Source organism: Musca domestica, unplaced genomic scaffold (genome assembly GCF_030504385.1).
Source record: "Musca domestica strain aabys unplaced genomic scaffold, Musca_domestica.polishedcontigs.V.1.1 22, whole genome shotgun sequence".
Taxonomy (NCBI): Eukaryota; Metazoa; Arthropoda; class Insecta; order Diptera; family Muscidae; genus Musca; species Musca domestica.
In genome coordinates, this window is record NW_026712262.1 from 1,286,372 (window position 1) to 1,311,282 (window position 24,911).

General features: G+C 38.3%; 1 protein-coding gene across 1 annotated transcript in view; it reads left to right on the forward strand.

Moving 5' to 3' along the window:
* The window catches only part of LOC101894201 (uncharacterized), a 52,131-nt gene that overhangs the window by 12,805 nt on the left and 14,415 nt on the right, over window positions 1-24,911 (forward strand). The window contains exons 2-3 of the mRNA XM_020035524.2: window positions 17,362-18,803; window positions 18,865-19,221. Coding sequence (XP_019891083.1) covers window positions 17,362-18,803; window positions 18,865-19,221 — 1,799 coding nt within the window. The remainder of the gene's footprint in view (window positions 1-17,361; window positions 18,804-18,864; window positions 19,222-24,911) is intronic.

Consider the following 24,911-nt stretch of genomic DNA (forward strand, 5'->3'; position numbering starts at 1 on the left):
CCCATAGTGCATGGTCGAGATACCCAGTGGCCCACAGTGCGCCACGACAACTGATGATGTTGATGTTGCCATGTTATCGGAAGCGGAAATAAAAACACAAACGTAACGAACGCAGAAAGGAATTCGCAAAAAACAACAGAAAAAAAACAAAACGGCATCAGCAACGGCAAACAAACTACGACGACGAAAACTACAACAACAACAACGACGACAACAACAAAAGTAAACGTTCTTTATGCCACTTTTAACACACAGGATATAGTATGGCGTACATTCATATAAGCATAACGGTTTTTATGCATACACATACCTATAAGTTTTCATTTTCTACATACACACACACATATATATATGTGTATTTGCCAAGCCTCTCTCCGTGTGTTTGTATTTACGCCTTGCTACCGAGTCATATTGGATTTCTTGCACATTTTTGGCTCCACTTGTTTTGTGGCACAAACATCGGACGAAACAACAATGGGCGGAGAAGGTGGGGGAATTGGTTGTCGCGGGGAGTGCATTTGCAAACACCAGCCTGCTGCATTGGTCAAAATGGAGAAAAAACAAACGAGATATCTGCAGCTCATGGCCGGGCTTACTGCTGTGCCTTGTAGCACTACAATGGCAAATCCTTACGCATAACGCTCCGGCCATACCTCCCTATCCCATGGCTTTTACATGCAGATGCCCATAGATGTGTATGTACTCTGGCAGAAACATCATCTCCTGCTGTTACTTCCAGCCGAAATCAAATGCAACAAATGCCCGCACTCACACACATACACACTGACACACACACACGCTTTTCCTTTGTGAATTTCGTTGAATTCGGTGATTCCGTTGTACTTTTCTTCATCACTTGGCCCGTTGTTCATTTCATGTGTTCCATGTGGGTCTGCATATGTGTTTGTGCTTGTGTGTGCATATGGGCACTGGTGCACCATTATTGAGCCCATTGCATTGCATCGCATCGCATTGCATTGCAGGAGTTCGTTGCTGGTTGGTTGCTAACGAACGAACGAACGAACATCAAATCCAACCAAAAGTGAAAAATTATTCAAGTGCAATTACTTCAGAGCGCACGAAATCTAAGAAGCGGATGTGAAAATGGTGTGCACCAGGGGAGGTTGAGGGGTGGTGGTGGTGGTGGCTATGGGATAAAATATTGTGCGGTTGGCTAAATTTACAAGGCATGAATGCATTTTTATTGAAGTGTGTGTATGTGGGTGGGGGTGTGTGGGCGGTGTGCGTGGGCTTAGATATGTGCACATGTGTGTGCGTCCGAATGTGTGTGTGTGGAAATGTTTGATGCATCAACGATTGTTGAGGGATTACGAGAGTACAACTAAAGTGATGGAACATACATACGTTCATACATACATTTGTGGGAATACAGTGGTGTCTCGATATGGCAAACTGCTGGCGATCTCGTTTTGGGGAAATCCTACTATATGGATACGAGAGGTTCTTAAACGTAAAAATAGGCAAAAAGTATTGAAGGTTTCTATATCCTGAGCCATATGGCTACAGACGGTATATACAATTTAATACGGACAAAACGTGCCTAATAAAAATAACGGTTTTAGACCCTAGGTCCTTAGACCAAATCGGTTTCACGACATCTGGAGTCGATTTAGGCGTGTCCATCCATTGGTCTGATCGTCTGTCTATCTTGCTAGTGTGCACGATAACATCCGATTTGACCCAAATTTGGTACGTCGTCATATTATTGTGAAACTTAGATCGAGTCCGGAGATAGGCAATATTAATCCACTATTTCTGGTACCCCCCCCCCCTCACATTCTAAGACGTTTTGGTTTTCAAAAGCTTCAACCCTATCTGGGTGAGGTACCAGAAGAAATGATCCGATCTCTACCATCTTTATTACAGATCTTGTGTTTATGAAAATATTGAGATGTACCAAGTGTCAATAGAAACAGATGTTAATTTCGCGTTTTATGAGCTTCATGGATGTCCAAAATGTTGACCCTTTGTGGGGGATGTACAAGAAGAAGGGGACCGATATAATCCACTTTAACGCCAGACCTTGGGCTAATAAAAATATTGAATAGAAGACGATCTGGCTCTTACATCACATTTTATAAGAGTTATAGTTATTCATCAATTTGACCCTTTGTTGGGGTGGTACCAGAAAGAGTGAACCGATATTGTCCATTTTCGCACCTGACCTAGCACTAACGCAAATATTTGTACTTGCAAAGTTGGAGCAAAATCGGATTATCGTTTCTCTTTCTGTGCAGAAAATATTTTTTTCGGAAAATTTCGACCTTTTGTGAGGGAGTTACCAGAAGGAGTGGACCGATATGTCCCACCCTAACACCAGACCTTGGGTTAATAAAAATTTTGGGATGTGTGAAATTTGAAAACAATCAAGCTCTTACATCACAATTCATAAAAGTTATAGTTATTCAAAATTTTGACGTTTTGTGGGGCAGGTACCAGAAGGAATAGACTGATATTGTCCATTTTTGCAATTGACCTAGCACTAACGCAAATATTAATATATGGAAAGATGGAACAAAATCGGACCATGTTTTTTCTTTTTGTGCAATAAAATATTTTCTTCGAAAATTTCAACATTTTGTGGGGAAGGTACCAGAAGGAGTGTACCGATATTGCCCATCTCCGAACACAAAAATATTACGATGTACCAAGTTTGGACCAAATCGGATACTCCTTCCGAGAGTTATCGTGCGCACCAGCCAGCCAGACCAGCCAGATCGACTCCAAATGTCCTCAAACGAATTTGGTCTGAAGAGAATAGGGTCTAAACCCGTTATTGCGACTAGGCACTAGGAAAGTAATTAAATACCATTGGACCTTAATATTAAAAATGTCAGGAAAGTAGGAAATAATTTATCATTGATATTGAGCACTTGCGGATAACTGAACATCTTAAGTTAGTATTGAAGGTGTACGGAAGGTAAAATGTAATAAATTTGTTATTTACGGCCTAATAGAAATTTGTTACAAAAATTTTCAAAAATTAATTTATTGAGAAGAGAGATAGAAGGTTAAAATTTGGCACACATGTGTATTTTGCCAGTAGACAGGTTAAGTTCGTAAATGGGCCATGTAGGTCCACGTCTTCGTATAGCCGCCATATAACAATACCTCCCGATATTCTGTATTTTGATGATTTTAGCTACATTATTGACCGGAATTGTTTCAAATTTGGTATTTGAAATTCGTAATGGATACTACAGCCTATGATAGAAAATTGTCTGTGCAGGTCCACGTCTTCGTATAGCCCCCATATAACGGAAGCTACGGATATTCGGTATTTTGTTGATTTTGCCGACATTATTCACCGGAGTTGTTTCAAATTACGTATTTAGAGTTCGTAATGGGAACTACAGTCTGTGACAGAAAATTGTCTATGCAGGTCCAGGTCTTCGTATAGACCCCATATATCAGCACCTCCCTATATTCGGTATTTTGACGATTGTAGGTACAATACTCATCGAAATTGTTTGAGATGTGGTATTTGAAGTTCGTAAAAGATGCTACAGGCTGTGACAGAAAATTGTCTATGCTAGTCCAGGCCTTCGTACAGCTCCGATGTAAAGGTACCTCCCTATATACGGAATTTTGATGCTTTTAGCTACATTATTCACCGTTTATTTCAAGTTTCGAATTTGAATTTGGCTTACCACTCCCTTCCTCACTTTTTCAACATAATGAATAATAATAACCCTTATATATGCGAAATTATTCAGCGATTTTCTTCAAAAATCGTGTATCTCAATATCCCAATCGACAATACATCTAAAGTTAAACCCATTTTAATACCTTTAGAAAGGAGGAACTGGTATTGAAAATGATCGCTCCACGTTTTCGTATCAATGGACAATATCGGTCCACTCAATTAAGTACCTCCCCCACAAAGCGTGAAAATTATAAATAATTATTACTCTTACAAAATGTGATATAAGTGTCCGATTGTCTTCACAATATTTTTATTAACTCAAGCTCTGTGGTGAAGATGTAATATATCGGTCCATTCCTTCTGGTATCTCCCCCACAAAGGATTTAAATTTTTGAATATCCTTGAAGCTCATAATACCGAATCCATTCAGACTTGGTACATATCAATATTTCTATCGACACTAGATATATTATTAAGATGGTAGAGATCGGAACATTATCGGATGTACCGGAACCTCCCCCACAAATGATCAACGTTTTGAATAACCAAAACGATTATAAAATCCTAAATAAGCATCCGATCCTGTTCTTATTTCACACGTCCCTTTATTTCTACTAACACAAGATCCGCAGTGGAGATGGAATATATGTTACCACTCCTTGTGGTACCTCCCCAACAAAGGCTCAAAAATTTTGAATATCCTTGAAGCCCAAAAAAAGCAGAATTAACATCCGATTGCATTCAGACTTGGCTCATCTCAATATTTCCATCAACACCAGATCTGTTATATAGATGGTAGAGATCGGACCATTGTTTCTGGTACCTCCCCCACATATGGTTCAAGATTTGAAAACCAAAACGTTCAAAGAAAGCGAAATGAGCATCCAACTCTCTTAAAATTTCAGACATTCACACACGTTTTTGCTAACACTAGACCTATTGTGAAGATGATATATATCTGCGAACCCCTTCTGCTCACCCACAAAGTGTCACAAATTTTTAACAATTTTACCTGTCATAACTTGTGAAACAATTCAGCTATTCTTTGGAATTGATATAAATGTTCCGTTGCTATGTTCCGTATTAAATACTGCCGTCGACCAAATCTGGTACCTCACATCATTTAAAAATTATCCCATATTTCATAAAAAAAAATAATGACAATATTGGTCCATTCCTTCGGAACCTTTGAACAATTTGAATAATCGTATCACAAGTCAAAATAAATTTAAATAATCGAACATTGGCTGAGGGTATAGATCTTTCGGCAAACTGGACTGATACTTTTTAACTTGTTTAATATAATTCTTCTCGAAATCATATCGTGCACTAATCAGCCCTATTATTTGGTTCATAGTTGTATCATACCAACTTATTTGTTACAGGAGCTCTACTAAATACACATAGTGGTGTAGGGTATCATATAGTCGGTCACGCCCGACTTTTGACTTTTGCTTACTGGTTTTTAAATGGATAATGTAATTTTCAGACCATATAAAATTCAATCCTTTGAAGTTTTCAATAGGTTCTATCAGGCTTGGTAGGGCTGTATCCTCTTCAATAAATATAACTTTAATATGGCATTTACCATTTCTCCAAAACCTGTTCACAAAGATCCGCATTTTACCTTTTGTCAATCCAATAGGATTATACACTACCATCCATCTCCGGCAATTTTGTTCCCCTTAAAAAACCTAATCTATTGGCATTTGGCACCACTGTGCCAACAATAGTTTCTAACTTACGAATGCCTACCACATTCATGCCAATTCACAAAGGAATTGTGTTTCGAAGGATATACGTACGTGTGGACGAGAGTGTGTGCGTGTGTGTGCTTGGGATTCTGTATTAGAAGAACAAAAACAAGAATATGAATAGACGAAGAAGAAGATGAGGATGATGATGAAAACTGCACAGGAAATTCATCAGTGGAACTGCCGCCTCCACCATCACCACAACGAAAACAACAACAACAACAGCGGTAGCAAAACATTCAACCGCAACATAAATATCGGCAACGTTATCGTCGTCGACGTTACACCAAGTCCACCACGTCGTCATTATCGTTTTCTGTTTTTATACCCTACACCAGGGTATTATGTCTTTGTGCATTTGTTTGTAACATGGAGAAGGAAACGAGATAGACCCATAGTTACTTTTGAGAACCTTCATAGAATCACTTTCTGAGTCGATTTATGCATGTCAGTCCGTCTGTCCGTCCGTCCGTCCGTCCGTCCGTCCGTCTGTCCATGTATTCTTGTGAACAAAATGCAGGTCGCATTTATTATCCGATTGAGATGAAATTTTCCAAACAATATTTTTTTGGCCCAAGGACGAACCCTATTGAAATTGGTGAGAATCGGATCAAATTTAGATATAGCTCCCATATATATCTTCATCCGATTTCGGGTTAAATGTGCACCAAATATCCACTATCAGTCCAAATTACCTGAATTTTGGCACACCCAACCGAGTTCGGCCTAGAAGCAAGTATATCAAATTTGGAGAAAATCGGTTCAGATATAGCTATAGCTCCTATATATATCTTTCATCCGATTTGATCTTTAAGTCCCTCACATTCCTACTATGCACTCCACAACCGTGATATTTGGTACCAGGTATTAGATGGAGCACAGAAATAGCTGTTTTAAATTTTATCGAAATCGGTTCAGATTTGGATATAGCTCCCATATATATCTTCATCCGATTTCGGGTTAATTGACCACCAAATGGCCAATATCAGCCCAAATGGCCCGAATTTTGGCACATGTGACCGAGATTAGCTTAAAGCAAATACAACAAATTTGGAGAAAATCGGTTCAGAAACAGCTATAGCTCCCATATATATATTCATCCGATTTCGGGTTAAATGTGCACCAAATATCCACTATCAGTCCAAATTACCTGAATTTTGGCACACCCAACCGAGTTCGGCCTAGAAGCAAGTATATCAAATTTGGAGAAAATCGGTTCAGATATAGCTATAGCTCCCATATATATCTTTCATCCGATTTGGTGTTTAAGCCTCTCACATTCGTAATATGCACTCCACAAGAATGATATTTGGTACCAGATATAAGATACAGCCCAGAAATAGCTGTTTGTAATTTTATCGAAATCGGTTCAGATTTGCATATAGCTCCCATATATATCTTCATCCGATTTCGGGTTAATTGTGCACCAAATGGCCGATATAAGTCCAAATGGACTGAATTTTAGTACATCGGACCAAATTCAGCCTAGAAGCAAGTATATCAAATTTAGTGAAAATCGGTTCAGATATAGATATAGCAACCATATACATGTTTCATCCGATTTAGAGTTTTAGTCCCACACATTCGTAATATTCACTCCACAACCGTGATATTTGGTACCAGGTATTAGATGGAGCACAGGAATAGCTGTTTTAAATTTTATCGAAATCGGTTCAGATTTGGATATAGCTCTCATATATATCTTCATCCGATTTCGGGTTAAATGTGCACTAAATGGTCAATATCAGCCCAAATCACCAGTCTAGAAGCAAATACGTAAAATTTGGAGAAACCCGGTTCAGAGATAGCTACAGTTCGTAAAATGCACGATAGAATTAGATAGATTTTGATTTTGTACCAAATATCTCATAGAGCTCTGAAATGCCCTGTATAAACCTTTTTACGACAGCTCTACTAAATATGCATAGTGGTGTAGGGTATCATATAGTCGGCCCCGCTCGACTTTTGAGCTTTCCTTACTGGTTTGTTTTCATGTTCTTCTTCGGATTCTACTATTCAGCTGTAGAGGGTGGTAGTAGCTGGCGTTGGCAATAATAGTTAGTAACAAACAGTGTAATGCCAACAACAACATCAACATTAAAACCAACTACTACTGTTACAACAACAACTATAACGACGACGACGACGATGAAATCAACGTCATTATCAGCAATCACATCATTATCCTGACTCATAGCATTAGCTAAAGAGGATGTGAATCGTACAAACATATATACAAATATACAAATGCACGCATATAGGAACAATATAGGTATATGCGCGCCTAAAAGTACACTCTGATTCTATGTGTGTACATAATTTTCGCACTAAAGTATACTATGCGTTATGTAAATAGAATTTGATATACATATGTGTGTGTGTCGGTGTATTTTAACAAAATATTAGTGTTGATTTCGGTTGTTATCACTGTCCTTCAGTGAACTCAGGAAAGTATTTTTTCCGTTCGTTCTTGATAAAGTGAAAGCCTTGAAACCCGTTGATCTGTGAAAAATGGAATTAGGCCTGCAACCTGCCGAAATTTTCTATAGAATTCAAATACCTTATCAAATTTACATCTTCGCCGTCGTATGAAGACTTATGTCACTTCATTGTAACATTCCGAAATCGGTATCCGAGGTTCCACCAATTTATTGACATTGCCATACAAATCATAAGTTATTGAAATAAAACTGACAATACCCTCAGCCATATGACTGCAGAGGGTATATATAATTTGATACGATCAAAATGTGCCTCATTCAAATGACGGTTTTAGAGCCTAGGTGTCATTGAACCAAACCTGTTTCAGGACATTTAGAGTCGATCTAGTGGTGTCCGTCCGTCTGTCTGGCTGGATGGTGCACAATCCGAAGCGAGTATCTGTTTTTTTTTTTTTTTTTTTTGTCCAAACTTGGTATATCGTAATATTAACAAACTTAAATCGAGTTCGGCGATGGACAATATCGGTGCACTCCTTCTGGTAACTCCCCCACAAAAATTCCAAATTTTCCAAGAAAATAATTTAGCTGATATAACAAGAAAGGATTATCCAATTTTGTGTACATTTTGCAAATCCTAATAATTTTATCAGTACTAGGTGAGGTGCGAAAAGGACAATATTGGCCCACTCCATCAATACCTCCCCCACAAAGGGTCAAAATGTTATAAAATGTGAAATAAGAGTCCAATTGTCTTGAAATATCACATGTCTCAATATTTCTAACAAAGCTATGTCTGGCATGAATATGTGGTAGGTCGGATGAACTCTTCAGGTACCTTCCCCACAAATTATTCGTATAGAATTGTAAAAAAAATGTTCGATTTTCTTTAAATTTACACATCTCAAAAATTTTTTTCAGTGTTAGATGAAGAAGTCCACAATATCTGGTGTCTCATGCTGATTTCAATATTTTCCATGAATTGTCAGGTGAAGGATAATTGTCAAATCTGCCATGTTTTAATATTTATATCAGACTTAAGTCCGTTACGAATTGGGCGAAATTGGTCAACTCCTTCGGAACGACCCCCCATAAAAGGATAAGAGGGTCAACAGTCAACAATTTTTTAAATAAGCGGTTGAGGGTATACATCTGTCGGCAAAACCGACTATTACTTTTTAACTTATCTATGTAAAAGGCAGTTTCAATAATGTTTTAGAGTCATATGTAAAGTGATTTTATAATATTTATTAATGAACATTTTAGTACCAATTTCTTAGGCGCGCCCAAAAATTTTTAACTAGAAACGCTTAACTTTAACAAGTAGAAAACAGTAAGTTCGGCCAAGTCGGACTTTGAAAATCCTCCACCTTTTGTAAAGAATTTGTTAATTTCTAAATCAGAAATAAATAAATAAAAAAAGGAATTTAGGGAATTACCGTTATATTGGGCCTATACAATAATTTGGCCCTGCATATGCAATTTTCGGTCACAGGAAACAATTCCGATAAATAATGTCGCTAAAATCATGAAAATACTGAATATATGGAGGTACCGTTATATGGGAACTCTACCAAAACTAAGATCTATGTATCCCATTTTCAATACCGAAAGTCCTGCAGACCAAACACACTTTTGAGTAAAATTTTATCAACCTACTTCATTTTGTTCGTAAACTAGAGTGATTTCCACAGACGTAGACACGGAGAGAGGGACGGACATCGCCAAATCGACGTAGACTTGTATGCTAATCAGGAATATATATACTCGCAGGGTCTCAAATTTATATTTCGAGGTGTTACAAACGGAATAACAAACTAAATATTCCCTCTATACTATGGTGAGAAAGTAGTAAGAGATAATATTGAGCTGCCAGAATGATTCACAATACAGTGTGAGATGAAACAATTAAAAAACATTAAGTTCGGCCGCGCCAAACTTTTAATACCCTCCACCTTAGGGTAAAGGAAACATTAGAAGAAATATGTCAAAAATCATCAAAATACCGAATATTGAGAGGTACCGTTATATGGGGGCTATACCAAATCATGGACCCATTCATGCAATGCAAACCCATTATGACCAACAAATACCAATTTTTAGACAAATCCGTGAAAAAATGTGGCAAAAAAAATTAAAATACCGAATATCGGGAGGTACCTTTATATGGGGGCTATACCAAAATGTGGACCCATACATGCAATGTTTTGCCACACGCACAGGGACCCATTATGACCTACAAGTACCAATTTTCAGACAAATCCGCTCTACGTCAAATAATGTGGGCTGTATCGTGATTTCAACAGACAGACAGATGGACAGACATATACTTTATGGGGTCTACGACGAATATTTAAGGATGTTACAAACGAAATGACAAAGTTAATATACCCTCCTTTCCAAGGTGGAGGCATCTAACTTCAGACTGCTGTCATTTCTAAGCCACTAAGTCCGACAGCTGTTAAAATTATTCCAGTAGCAGCAGATTACATTGTCTATAAGCGTAAAAAAGCATTTTGGTGAGAATTTTCAAGAAAACAAATTATTCGTGATGGAATTCACGCGTGATAGTGTGATTTCTTTATATTTGGCTGGAAAACCACAAGTGGCTATCGTTAGAGCACTCCAGCATTTAAGTGTGAATAAATCTTCTGTGTCTCGTACCATCGCTCGTTACCGTGATACTGGTAGCGTAACCCGACGTCAAGGAAGTAGACGGAAGAAAACAGCAACATCAGCAGAAATGGTTGGAAAATAAAAAAGCGACTTGATCGAAACCCGCGACCCAGTAGCCGAAAAATGGCTCGTTAGCTGAACATATCGTAATATTTCATTCGGCAAATATTGAAAAATGAGCTCGGGGTAAAGCCGTTGAAATTCCAAAAAGTGCAAGAACTTACAACGCAACAGAAAGAAAATAGACTCAAAAGAGCAAAAGAGTTGCTTCGCTTGGCTGAAAGTTGGTTTTCTCCTATGAGAAAACATTCGTTTATGGTATGGACCGCCATAACAGCCGATAGTCGCTCTCCACTCGCATTAATCGACCGTGGCATCAGAATAAATGCCGAATATTATCGCGAAAATATTCTGGAGGGTGTTTTAAAGTCTTGTGCACGCAAACATTTTGGCCGCAGACCTTGGAACAGGACTCAGCACCATCGCACTCAGGGAGGGACTTTAACAGCAAATCGGATGAAACACACATATGGGATCTACAGTTATATCTGAACCGATTTTCACTAAATTTGCTCTACCTGTTTCCATTTGGGGTGATATTAGCCATTTGGTGCGCAATAAATTTGATATCGAATAAAGATATATATGGAAGGTGTATCCTAATCTGATCCGCTCTCGATAAAATTTGACAGAGGTAAATTTGAGATCCATAAGTTATTTGGTACCAAAACACATTGTTGTGGAGTGTATATTACGCATGTAAGGGACCTAAAATCCAAATCGAATGAAACATATATATGGAAGCTATAGCTATATCAACCGATTTTGATGTACGATCATAATTAGTATGATTTTCTTCACATAAATTCTTTACTAAATATACGATGATCGATGGCAGATTGAGTGCTTATCGGGAGTTCGTCGATAGTTCATAAATTGATTTTCGATAGCTCATCTATGGCTAGTCAATACCTCATCAACCTCTCACGATATCAAAGTTCGTTAATGTTTAAATAAAGGTCCTGTTTTTCTGTGGAAATCATAGCTTCCGAACGAAATCAAATAAGCTCAGATGTGTTTATGTCTGCAGGAATCAAAGGAATTCAAAATGGGTCATTTAGATCCACGTTTTGCTATAGCGCCCGAATTTACTGTAAATTGGCAGCTTGGGCTCTCAGTATATAGGAAACATTGTTGCACAGAACTATCCTTATAGGTTTGAGTTTTGATATAGCCTATAGATATTCGTAATAGACGCCACTTCCTCTGGCAGATAATTGGTTTTAGAGATGCACGATTTCCATAAAAACGGTACGATAAAACGGTACATCAGAATCGGAGGTACCTCCCAAAAATTTAGATTTTATATTCACTTATCTATTGATCAAATTTGGAATGCGTAACGGAATTAGGGACAAAAATAAATTTGTCAAATTATATTGAAATCGGTTCAGATTTGGATATAGCTCCCATATATATTTTGGGCCGATTTCAAGCATTTGATGCACCAAACATGCTATGTATCCCCAATTTCAATTAAATTTGAAACGTGTGATGGATTTTATCTAAAAAAAATGATTTCCCAAATTATATTGAAATCGGTTCAGATTTGGATATAGCTCTCATATATATTTTCGGCTGATTTCACATATTTGATGCACCAAACGCGATACGTATTTCCGATTTCAATGAAATTCTGCTTGAGTGATTAAATTTGGTACAAAAATAAATTTGCAAAATTATATTGAAATCGGTAAAGATTTGGATATAGCTGTAATATATATTTTCCACCGATTTCGTTTATTTGATGCCTCAAACACGATGTTTATGTTCGATTCCAATGAAATTTGGAATGTGTAACAGGATTTGATACGAAAATAAATTTGTCAAATTATATCGAAATCGTTTCAGATTTAGATGTAGCTCCCATATATATTTTCGGCCGATCTCATATATTTGATGTTCCAACACCATACATATGTATGGCGGCCGATTACATGTATGTCCGATATGTATGTCCGATTCCAATGAAATTCAGTATGTGTGGCGAAATTTGGTAACAATAATAAATTTGACAAATTAATTAGAAATCTGTTAAGATTTGAATATAGCTCTCATATATATACTCTCGGCCGATTTCACACATTTGATGCACCAAACACGGTATATACCTCCAATTTCCAATATTCGTAAAATTAAATTTTCAAGGCATATAAAACCGGGTTCAGCTAGTATATATATGTATATACATATACATATATATATATATATATAGACTTTTCAACAGCATCACCTCCTTCTCTGGCAGATAATTTTTGTATCATCACACAAATGCAGGCCCTAAGTTTAAATCATCATTGCCACTCTGACATAAAATGGGTATCAAAGCTTGGGGTGATGAAAGACCTTTAGCACCTAGGTCTTTTTAAACAAAATCCTTTTCAGGACATTTGGACTCGATCTAGAGATGTCCGTCCATCTGTGTCTGTCTGGTGTGCACGATAACTCTCGAAGGAAGTGTCCGATTTGAACCTTGGTACATCGTAATCTTTTTATCAAACTTAGATCGAGTTCGGATATATGCAATATCGGTCAACTACTGCTGGTCATTATACGTCTCAGAAAATACGAAATATGCACCCGATTCTCTTCATATTTCACACATCCCAATATTTTTATTAACAAAATATTTGATATGAAGAAAAGATATATCGGTCCTCTCCTCCTGGTACCTCACCCACAACGGATCACAATTGTTAGAATTTATATATCTTGTAACTTGCGAAACAAACAAGCGTTTCTTTTTAAACTTGATACATTTAAATATCTCTCAACCAGGGATCTGATGTGAATAAGGAGTCTATGGACCTACTCCTTGTGGCACCTTCCCCCAAAGTTGAACATTTTAATACCATTTTTATACCCTCCACCTTGGAAAAAAGGGTATATTAACTTTGTCATTCCTTTGTCATTAACTCTGTCTGTCTGTTGAAATCACGATACAGGCCACATTATTTAACGTAGCAGAATAATTTGTATTGTGTCTAGGATGGTTGGTATTGAAAATGAGATATATCGGTCCACGTGTGGGGGCTATACCAAAACGGTACCTCCCGATATTCGGTATTTTGATAGTTTTTGTGACATTTTTTCACGGATTGTCTATCAGATACGAAATGGACAATGTCGACCCATTTCTTCGAAATTTATAGTCCTCTGACATTTATGAATATTTTTTCTGATTGATCAATGGATTGATGTTTTTCTTGGCAAACAACTTGTATGGAAATCGGTATTGCTTTTCTCCTCTGCAGACTGCTCTCTGGTCAGTGTGGTGAAAGGGAAAACTGGCAAAACGAAAATAAACCCCCAAATGGCAATTCCATTAGTCAGTCCAAAATACGAAAACATAATAAGAAGACGAATAAATACAAACACTAAAACCCATCTGTCCAACAAATGTGTACCGATGGCATTCAGCATCTCTTGAAAGTCATAACAAAAATCCTATATTTTGCTTAAGGATGTGGGTTGTGTGCATTCGAAGTGTTAGGGTGGGAGAGGGGGATGGAGATGGAAATGGCAGACCAAGTATACTTAAGACATTGTATGTGTTCTGCAAGATGTTGTATATTGCAAACACAGAAAAGTAAGAACCACCCCTCACAGATGAAAATTCATCTGCGAAATTATATGTGTAGATGTGTCTGATTTTGTACGAATTCGCGTTCTTAATGCAAGCGGGAAAACAAATATTTTCCTTAACGCACACCCTCAAACAAGCACACACACACACACAGTTTCTTGTGCACCTGTATGCATGAAGGAGCATACGCATTTTGGGTTAACATTTCTTAGGAAGAGTAAACAAAGCGGGCAATGAAATGTAGGTAGGCATCCCATACCTTTGGGGCTCTTACGAAGATATGATGTTTGAATAGGCATTCACATGTATTTATGTAGTTATGTTGAGATAAATATGAGAAAAGTGAAAGACATTGAATGCTTCAGTAATTTGTAGATCCATATCTGGTCTATTCTCCTGCACAATTACTACTTTAAATCGTTCAAAGCGGAATTATCACAGACGGGCGGACAGGGTTAAATTGATTTTATAATGTGTCGACAATAATAGACATATTTACAAAATGTTACCATAAACGAAAAGAAAAACTTAATAAACCTCTGTCACATGGAAGGGGCAGGACTTTTAAGTAACACATTTCATATTATCATCTTCTAAGACGATACAATTAGTACAATTTGAATACTTATTTATAACGGAACGTATTTGAACTAGTAGAAGTACCCAGCAAAAATTTGGGATTTGTATGACCCATTCAAAAGTAATGTAAACAAACCACCTACCATCAAAAATACGAAGCAAAATAACTGATTTTTCTTATTACAAAGTCATGAGAACCATAGGACATGGGGTGTCCTCCTCCGACTACAAAATCGATGATTATGAGATCGAGCCTCGGCGTCGGTGCCGTTTCAAAATTCCCACGGACATAATCCCCATTAAAACTATGGAGATTATGGCCGGTTTATTCAGTCATAACCCCCATATGGAATAGGGATTATGTCCCAAAAAATCATAATCCCCAGTAATTAGCGGATTGCGGACATAAACCCCATTATGGGGAAGGCATTTTTAACCTGATTATGCAAAGTAATTTTTCCTTGGGGATATATCTGATTACCCTCTTATTCGACCAGAAAACTCGGATACAAAATCCGGTTCCACAAAAGTGATAAGGACAATTATTTTTTAATTTGAAAGCTTATAGGAATACCATTCCAGCTTTTAAAAAAAACCCCTAAGAACTCGAAAATTTACCTATTATGAGGTAATAAGATCTGCATACTACATTATGGCCTACAATTTTGCCTTTTCCAAAATGGTGCCAAATATGCCGATATCTCTTGTAGTTCCGAGGATATCTTGAAATTAGGATTATATCCACTAATATGTATGTAACTGTTATAGTTTGTCTAAGTAGACGGTTTTCGACCGAGGCTTAATATATTCGAAACTATAAGAGATATCAACATATATTGCACCAGTTTGTAAAGGTAACATTTATTATTCGATTGAAATGGAATTTTGCAAAAAATAATTATTTGGCCAAAGACGAACCCTACTGAAATTGGTGAGAATCGGTTGAACTTTCGATATAGCATCCATATACAGGTCATTATTTTAACATTTTTTTTAAACTTTATGGAGTCAAGACAAAAAATGTCGGAAATAACATAAAATTTTAGAATAAGTTTAGATTTGTTCGAATTGGCCACCTTTGGCACGAATTATGGCCTTCAAACGGCCAATGAAACCGTATCACGCTGCTGTGGTATTTTGGCCCATTCCCGGCGAAGCGCTTGCTTGATCGCCACTTTTTTATTTCTTAGTGCCAACCTTGCTTTCTAAAATACTCCAGACGGAATAGTCCAACGAATTGTGCGCTGGAAATGAAGCGAGGAACCTCATTTTTTTCCCATTCTTGGGTAGTGCGTGCTGAGTACGATGGTGCTGAGTCCTGTTGGAATGTCCAAGGTCTGCGGCCAAAATGTTTGCGTGACCAAGGCTTTAATATAAAGTCCAGAATATTTTCGCGGTAATATTCGGCATTTATTCTAATGCCACGGTCGATTAATACGAGCGAAGAGCGGCCATCGATTGTTATGGCCGCACACGGCCCACACCATCGCCGGCGCTTGAGTTCTGGTGTTCAACCGAAGGTGCAAATTTTCAGCTGACCTCTTTAGCAGGTAAACACGATCATTCTGTTTGTTTACAACGGATGTTTTCTCATCGGAGAAAACCAAATTGGGCAGTTCACCTATTTTCTTTCTGTTGCGGTGTAAGTTCTTGAACTTTTTGGAATTTCAATAGCTTTACTCCGAGCTCATTTTTCTATATTTGCCGAATGGAATATTGCGATATGTTCAGCTCACGAGCCATTTTTTCGGCCACTGCGACTCGTAATATCCACTCCACAAGAATGATATTTGGTACCAGATAACTTGCGAAGCTCAAAAATACATCTGTCAAATTTCAACGAGATCGGATCAGATTAGGGTATAGCTCCCATATATATCTTTATCCGATTTCAAGTTTATTGTGTACAAAATGGCTAATATCAGCCCGAATGGACTGATTTTTGGCACTTCTAACGGAATTCAGCCCAGAAGAACGTACTTCAAATTTTTGGTGAAAATCGATTCAGATATAGCTATAGCTCCCATATATAAGTTTCATCCGATTTGGTGTTAAAGTCCCTCACATGCGTAATATGCACTCGACAACAATGATATTTGACACATAATCTGTGTTCATGTGTGTGTGTAGTTAGGTGGCAAACAGGTTTTGATGTTGCTGAGAGCTGCTTGGTTTTACTACCTCGGAATTTTACTCCCACTCGTGGCATAGATGTCCGATTTCTTCTTTCACTCGTAGGAGTATTTCGGCTCGAATTCGAGTAGAGAGTGAAACTTACTCGAGCATTTTTGAGCTCTGGCTGAAAACTCCATTCAATAACGATTTAGAAATTCTGTAAAATATGAAAATTATAAAATCGGATCCGCCTTACTTTTGTCTGTCGAATTATTCACCTTACCTTTACAAATGACACATGTGTTTAAGTTATATTCAGATTTTTTCCATTCTTGCGTGTGCCTTTCGCCTACTAGGAGATTTATCTCAAACTTGATTATTCATTATTTATAGTCCGGGATTATATTTGCATTTATGACGCTCAAAAAACATTATATCTTTATCGAAAACAAACTTCTAATCTCGACCTCATTTTCCTTCTTTCAGCTTACCACCACCATCGGCGTCGACAACACCAACCAAATCCTTTGACAGCAACTTCAAGTTGGAACCCAATCTTAGTGTCAAAGATTTTGGCAGCAACAGTCAAACGGGAGAAAATGGTCCAAGTATTAGCGGCACCACACCCGGCCCGGGCAGCAGTAAAACCCCCAGTCTGGCGGGTGATACAGCTCCACCGCCAACGAAACGCAAATATCGGAAGCGGGTGCAATTCAACGATAACCTCAATGGTCTCAATAAGTTGAAAAACTTTTCGAATTTTGCATTGAAAGCCAAAAAGCAAATGGCTGCTGGGGCTGGAGCCGGTGCTGCGGCTGGGGCTGAGAATGCAACAGGCGATGTGGTGCCGGAGGTTCTGGATTGTCGCATTGCTGAGAAAATCAAAAGTGAAATGGAGGAAAAGTCTGCATCGAAAGAGTCGCTGGCCTTGTGTCTAAAGAAGGGCGATGGTTTCGGTGATGATGAAGAAGACGATGAGGAAGATGTTGGCACAGCTTCCATGACCGGTGAAACGGTGGATAGTCTGAACAATGCGGCCAATGGCAATTTCCATATGCGTGTGAAGGGTAAAAAGGGTGCGGCGAAAAATATGAATCCACCACCACCTGCTTCTTATCTGGATGAAGATGAGGACTGTGGTGCCGGCCTGGAGGGCAGTGATGATGACGAGGAGGAAGAGGAACCAGATGAGGAGACCTTGGCGCGAGAAATGAAAAATGAACAGAACTTCGTGGAGGAAGAAGATGAATTGGACATTGCATTCCGTTCGCATCAGTCGTGTCGCGAGTGTTCCATTGCCCACGATTATAAGGTTTGTCCCCTGCGTACAGCCATTGGCACTGTTACGGATGCCGTGGATTTGGCGGAATGGTTGGAGAGGAAAAATCTTGAAGCCTTGGCCAAACTCAAGGCAGATGCCCAACGCCAGGCGAAACAGTTGCATGGCGACGTTGATGAGGACATGGATGATTCTTCACAGCTGTCCGAACTTGAGACGAAGCCTTTGATAACATTTGCCGAGGCATCGGTGCCGGCTGAATTTGAGCTGCACAATGTGGAACCCCATGTGACGGGAGTGTTTTGTCGCACCGAGGTTAGGGCCTTTACCAAACTGGGTCCACTGCGGGGGCAATCGGTTCAGGCCACAGAAATTCGTGAGGCCAGCGATATGAAGTGGATTTTCGAAATTTGTGAAGCCGGTGCAGAGAAATCTCAATTCCTGTTGTGTGACAACCCTAACTCTTCGAACTGGTTGCGCTACATACGGCCGGCACCAACCTACGAGGAGCGTAATGTGAATTTGGTCTTTATCGAATCTCAGGCATTTTTCGTGACATGTCGGGACTTGAAGAACGGCATGGAATTGCTGTACTGGAGTGATGACTGCAACACCATGTGGCGCAAGAAGCACTGGTCGGAAAAGACAAGTAAGTCAGGTTTGAACCTTATGCCCATAATATGGCAGATTTTAAAATGTTTCTCTTTCAGATTGCGGTGGCTGCAATTTGAAGTTCGATCATCCGCTGTACTATCGCACCCACTGTTCCATCTTCCATGATCCCACAATGAGCTTGACAATACGCAAATATCACTGCAAGGTTTGCGGCGAAGCCGTACTGGGCAAGGACAACATCATGAAGCACGCGGCCGAGAAACACGACGGCAAGGGTGCCCACCAATGCCAGTTCTGCAACAAGTTCTTCTTGCGCATCAGCTATTTGGATATGCATCGAACCTATGGCTGTGTGGCCAATCCGAATCGCACCCGGCCCATTTGTGATTTTTGTGGTCGCAAATTCTATCGACCGCAAAAGCTTAAGGCTCACATTCGGCGAATGCACAGTGGTAAGATTTGGCGAACAATTTGAATTGTTTGTCATCATCAGCTACTTCATCAATAAGAACAACAACTAACAATTTTGAATAACAAGAACAATAACAACAACAACAAGAGTATGAATATTATTGTAATTGTATGCCGCACGAAATAATTCGAACTTGAGTAGTTAATGATGAGATGAGAGAAATTGAAAGCATTTCAACTTACCACACACACACACACACATACGCAAGTAATAATGCATACATCTGAAGAATGGATGTATTCAATGCAAAGAAGAGGGTGGAGATAGACAGGAAATGGTTAAGGCATTCCTCTACCCATGTAATTGCATATTTTAGATGAATTTAGCTAATGCCCGCTACTTCGTGAGAGGTAACAATAGTGAGAGTATAACTAAAAAAAGGAGACCCGTGTGTCGGAGTTTTGAAAGTTTGTATCGCAAAGTTACCTGAATAGAGGGGATAAGTTCCCCCCTCTTCGACACTTTTGGAAAATTTCGGATTAAGATTCCTTGATATCCTTGCGTTTTAGGTATAAAGTGTCCTCAGCAATATTGCAGATAAAAATAAATAAAAAAACAGTAAATTCAGCCGGGTCGAACTTTGAATATCCTCCACTCCATTTGGAACGAATTTATAAATTCTGTAAAAACCGTAAAAATGCCGAATACAGCCATTATATTAGGGTCTATACAAAAACGTAAACCTGCATAGACAACTTTTGTCATAAGCCATTACAATATTCAAATACGAAACTCAAAATACCGAATATATTGACGTACCGTTATATCGGGGCTATACCAAGACCTGAACCTGCTTGGGCAAATTTCTGTCATAGGCTGTAAAATCCATTACGAACTTCAAATACCAAATTTGAGACAATTCCGGTGAATAATGTCACTAAAATCATCAAAGTACCGAATATCGGGAGGTACCGTTATATGGGGTTATACGAAGACGTGGACCTGCACAGACAATTTTCTGTCTTAGGCTAAAGTATCTATTTAGAACTTCAAATACCAATATTGAAATGAATTGAAATATATCTTTCATCCGATTTGATCTTTAAGTCCCTCACATTCCTACTATGCACTCCACAACCGTGATATTTGGTACCAGGTATTAGATGGAGCACAGAAATAGCTGTTTTAAATTTTATCGAAATCGGTTCAGATTTGGATATAGCTCCCATATATATCTTCATCCGATTTTGGGTTAATTGACCACCAAATGGCCAATATCGGCCCAAATGGCCCAAATTTTGGCACATGTGACCGAGATTAGCCTTAAAGCAAATACAACAAAGAAAATCGGTTCAGAAACAGCTATAGCTCCCATATATATGTTTTATCCGATTTGGTGTTTAAGCCTCTCACATTCGTAATATGCACTCCAAAAGAATGATATTTGGTACCAGATCGAAATCGGTTCAGATTTGGATATAGCTCCCATATATATCTTCATCCGATTTCGGGTTAATTGTGCACCAAATGGCCGATATAAGTCCAAATTCGGGCCAAATTCAGCCTAGAAGCAAGTATATCAAATTTAGTGAAAATCGGTTCAGATATAGATATAGCAACCATATATATGTTTCATCAGATTTAGTGTTTTAGTTCCATACATTCGTAATATTCACTCCACAACCGTGATATTTGGTACAATCTATTAGATGGAGCATAGGAATAGCTGTTTTAAATTTTATCGAAATCGGTTCAGATTTGGATATAGCTCCCATATATATCTTCATCCGATTTAGGGTTAAATGTGCACTAAATGGTCAATATCAGCCCAAATCACCTGAATTTTCGTACATAAGACCGAATTCAGTCTAGAAGCTAATACGTAAAATTAGGAGAAACCCGGTTCAGAGATAGCTATAGTTCGTAAAATGCACGATAGAATTAGATAGATTTTGATTTTGTGTCAAATATCTCATAGAGCTCTGAAATGCCCTGTATAAACCTTTTTACGAGAGCTCTACTAAATATGCATAGTGGTGTAGGGTATCATATAGTCGGCCCCGCCCGACTTTTGAGCTTTCCTTACTGGTTTTTTTTTTTAAGAATTCTGACCTCTTTTAGGGCAAGTACCAGAAGGAGTGGCAAATATTGCTCATCTCCGAACTCGGTCTAATATGTAATAATATTGCATTATTGTACCAAGTTTGGTCCAAATCGGATACTTCCATCGAGAATTATCGTACACACCAGCCGGCCAGACGGACAGACAACCTTAGATCGTATGTCCTGAAATGTATTTGGTTTTCTGATATGGTACGTTTGGTATGTTTCACCCTCTGTTATCTGACGGTATTAAACTAATCCTTATGGTGAACAATAACCCTTAAATCGAGAGGTCCGTCCTTAGTAAGCTGTAGGACTTACTGTGAGCTTGTAAACTCGTAGTGAGCTGGCGAACTTATAGAGAGAAGGCAAACTCATTGTGAGCTGGCGAACTCTTAGTAATCAGGCGAACTCATAATGAGCTGGCGAAGTCATTGTGATTTGGTCGAAATCATAGTGAGCTGGCGAACTCATAGTGAGATGGCGAACTCATAGTGAGATGGCGAACTCATAGTGAGATGGCGAACTCATAGTGAGCTGACGAACTCATAGTGAGCTGACGAACTCATAGTGAGCTGGCGAACTCATATTGATCTATCGAACTCATAGTGAACTGGCGAACTCATGATTACCTTGCAAGCCATTGTGAGTTTTCGAACTCATAGTGAGCTGGCGAACTCATAGTGAGCTGGCGAACTCATATTGATCTATCGAAGTCATAGTGAGCTGGCGAACTCATAGTGAGCTGGCGAAATCATAGTGATATGGCGAACTCATATTGATCTGTCGAACTCATAGTGAGCTGGCGAACTCATATTGATCTATCGAACTCATAGTGAGCTGGCGAACTCATAGAGAGCTGGCGAACTCATAGTGAGCTAGCGAACTCATAATGAGCTGGCGAACTCATAATGAGCTGGCGAACTCATAGAGAGCTGGCGAACTCATAGAGAGCTGGCGAACTCATAGAGAGCTGGCGAACTCTAGAGAGCTGGCGAACTCATAGAGAGCTGGCGAACTAATAGTGAGCTGATGAACTCATAGTGACCTAGCGAACTCATAGTGAGATAGCAGAATAAAAACAAGTAAAAAAAAACAAAAAGTTCGGCCGGACCGAACTTTTAATACCCTCCAATGGAAACGTTAGAACCAATTATCACCCAATTAAACCAAATTTTGGACATATTCGTGGAAAAATGTGGCAAAAATCATCAAAATATCGAAAATCGGGAGGTACCGCTATATAAGGCAATACAAAAACGACTTTACATACAATGTTTCGCCAACAGAGGTAGAATCCATTATGATCAACAAATACCAATTTTTAGACAAATCCATAAAAAATGTGGCAAAAATCATCAAAATACCGAATATCGTAAGATACCGTTATATGGGGCTATACCAAATCATGGACCTTTCCATGCAATGTTTCGCCACACGAACTAGGACCCACTATGACCTACAAATACCAAATTTCAGACAAATCCGTGAAAAAATGTGGCAAAAATCATCAAAATACCGAATATCGGGAGGTACCGTTGTATGGGGGCTATACCAAAGCGTGGTATAGCCCCATTTTTATTTTCATAAACAACCATCCTAAACACAATACAAATTATTCTGCTAAATTTTGACGCTCTACGTCAAATAATGTGACCTGTATCGTGATTTCAATAGACAGACGGAGCGACAGACAGACGGACATCGTTAAATCGACTAAGAATTTTATGCTGATTATGAATATATACACATTATGGAGTCTACGACGAATATTTAGCGATGTTACAAACGGAATGATAAAGTTAATATACCCTCCTTTCCAAGGTGGAGGGTATAATAAGCTAAAGAATTCATAGCGAGCAGGCGGACCATTAATAGTTAATTTGTAATGATAGATTATTTGCAATGCGTGCATTGTAGTTGCTGTATGTGCTTCGGTATAATTATAGCTGGTATACCCACTTACATTTATATGTGTTACTCAAGCATTTTGTAATTTACGCTGTAATAATTATTTCAAATCCTTTGCGAAGAAGTAACTTACGCGTATTCAATTATCCTTAAAATATCAAATTTCCAGAAATAATTATAGAACCGCAATAGAACTCGTCTCAATAATATCAAATTGCAGTCGTGAATGTATCAATGCGCGCGTGTGTGTGTGTGTTTTCAAAGTTGTAATTAAGTAAATTCAGTAAATTTCAATTACTAAATAGCAATTATAATTTTTGGCATTTGTGTGTATGTGTGCGTGTGTAAATATGATACATTAACGTTGTTGTAATTGAATACAATAATATTCATCTCTATATATGTATATGTATGTGCGTATGTATTTGTACTAATAACTAACTGTAAATTACAATTATTACTAACCAAACTACCGAGATAAGCCATTGATAATCACCCAAACTCATTTAGAAACATTGCCATATTCATTCATTTATTGATTCATTGATTCATTCAATTAATTCGGCATCCATTGCAATCATTACCCATTACTAACACACTAACACAGAGACAGTTATAATTATTTTATTGTTTACAGTTTGTTTTTTTTGAGTTTAACATTGGTATATTGGTCTTTATGTTATTGTTAAACACTCAGAATTGTATATTTTATTTCAAATGTTAGTTATCTTATAATCGAGTTTAATATGTTCCCCTTATTCGGCAAAGTCGTCGATAGGAAGATTTAAAAAAAAAAAATATTGAAAAAAAAATAATTACTAGGTCCCATTTCACCTCTAAGCGGTTTAGAAATAGTCCTTTTCACTTCTGCCACATTTAATATTTTTCTGATTAATAGTTTCGACTACTGCTTGGAAAGATTTCAAGATGTAACCCCATAATAGCTTTGTCGATCTTCTGTTTGTCCCTTACCAGGTTAGATTGTCTACAATGACATCATTGTGATTTTGAAGTCCTGTCTGTGTGAGACCCTGTGCAGTTTGACGTTTTCGAGTCATGTAACAAGTTGGGATAACTTCGCTTTCCCCAAGTCCTACACTTTCATTACCTATTTTGTTTTGTCCACCTCATATTCTTCGTGCACGAAACCACTAGTAGAATTTTTAACAATTTCATCGAAAATATGCTTCACTCAGATACTGCATTTTTATACTCCGAACTTTTCTCTACTGGCAAAACTAGCGATCCTACACAAATCTGACTTGCTCATACTGAGCTGGCGAACTCATACCAATCAGGCGAACTCATACTATGCCGATGAACTCATACTACGCGCTAGAACTAATTGTGAGTTCATAACTCATTGAGAGCTAGTGAACTGATAATGAGCAGACTAAGTCATAATGAGCAGACATATTAAAAGTGGGCAGGCAAACTAATATTGAGGTATATAACTTATAGCGAGTTGGCGAGCTCATACTGTCTACTGTAGAACTCATTATAAGCTAGTGAACTTGTTGTGAGCTGGAGAATTCATTGAGAGCAGTTGAAATTGTGAGGTGATGAACTCATAGTGAACCGGTGGTGTTAGCGGGAGAAGAGAAAACACAACCGTATCGTGTGGCTGTTGGTTCAATTCTAATTTTATTTTTAAAATATGTTCCTTACGTACTACTGAAACTAATCTAACTTAACCTAGTCGCAGCCCCACAATTG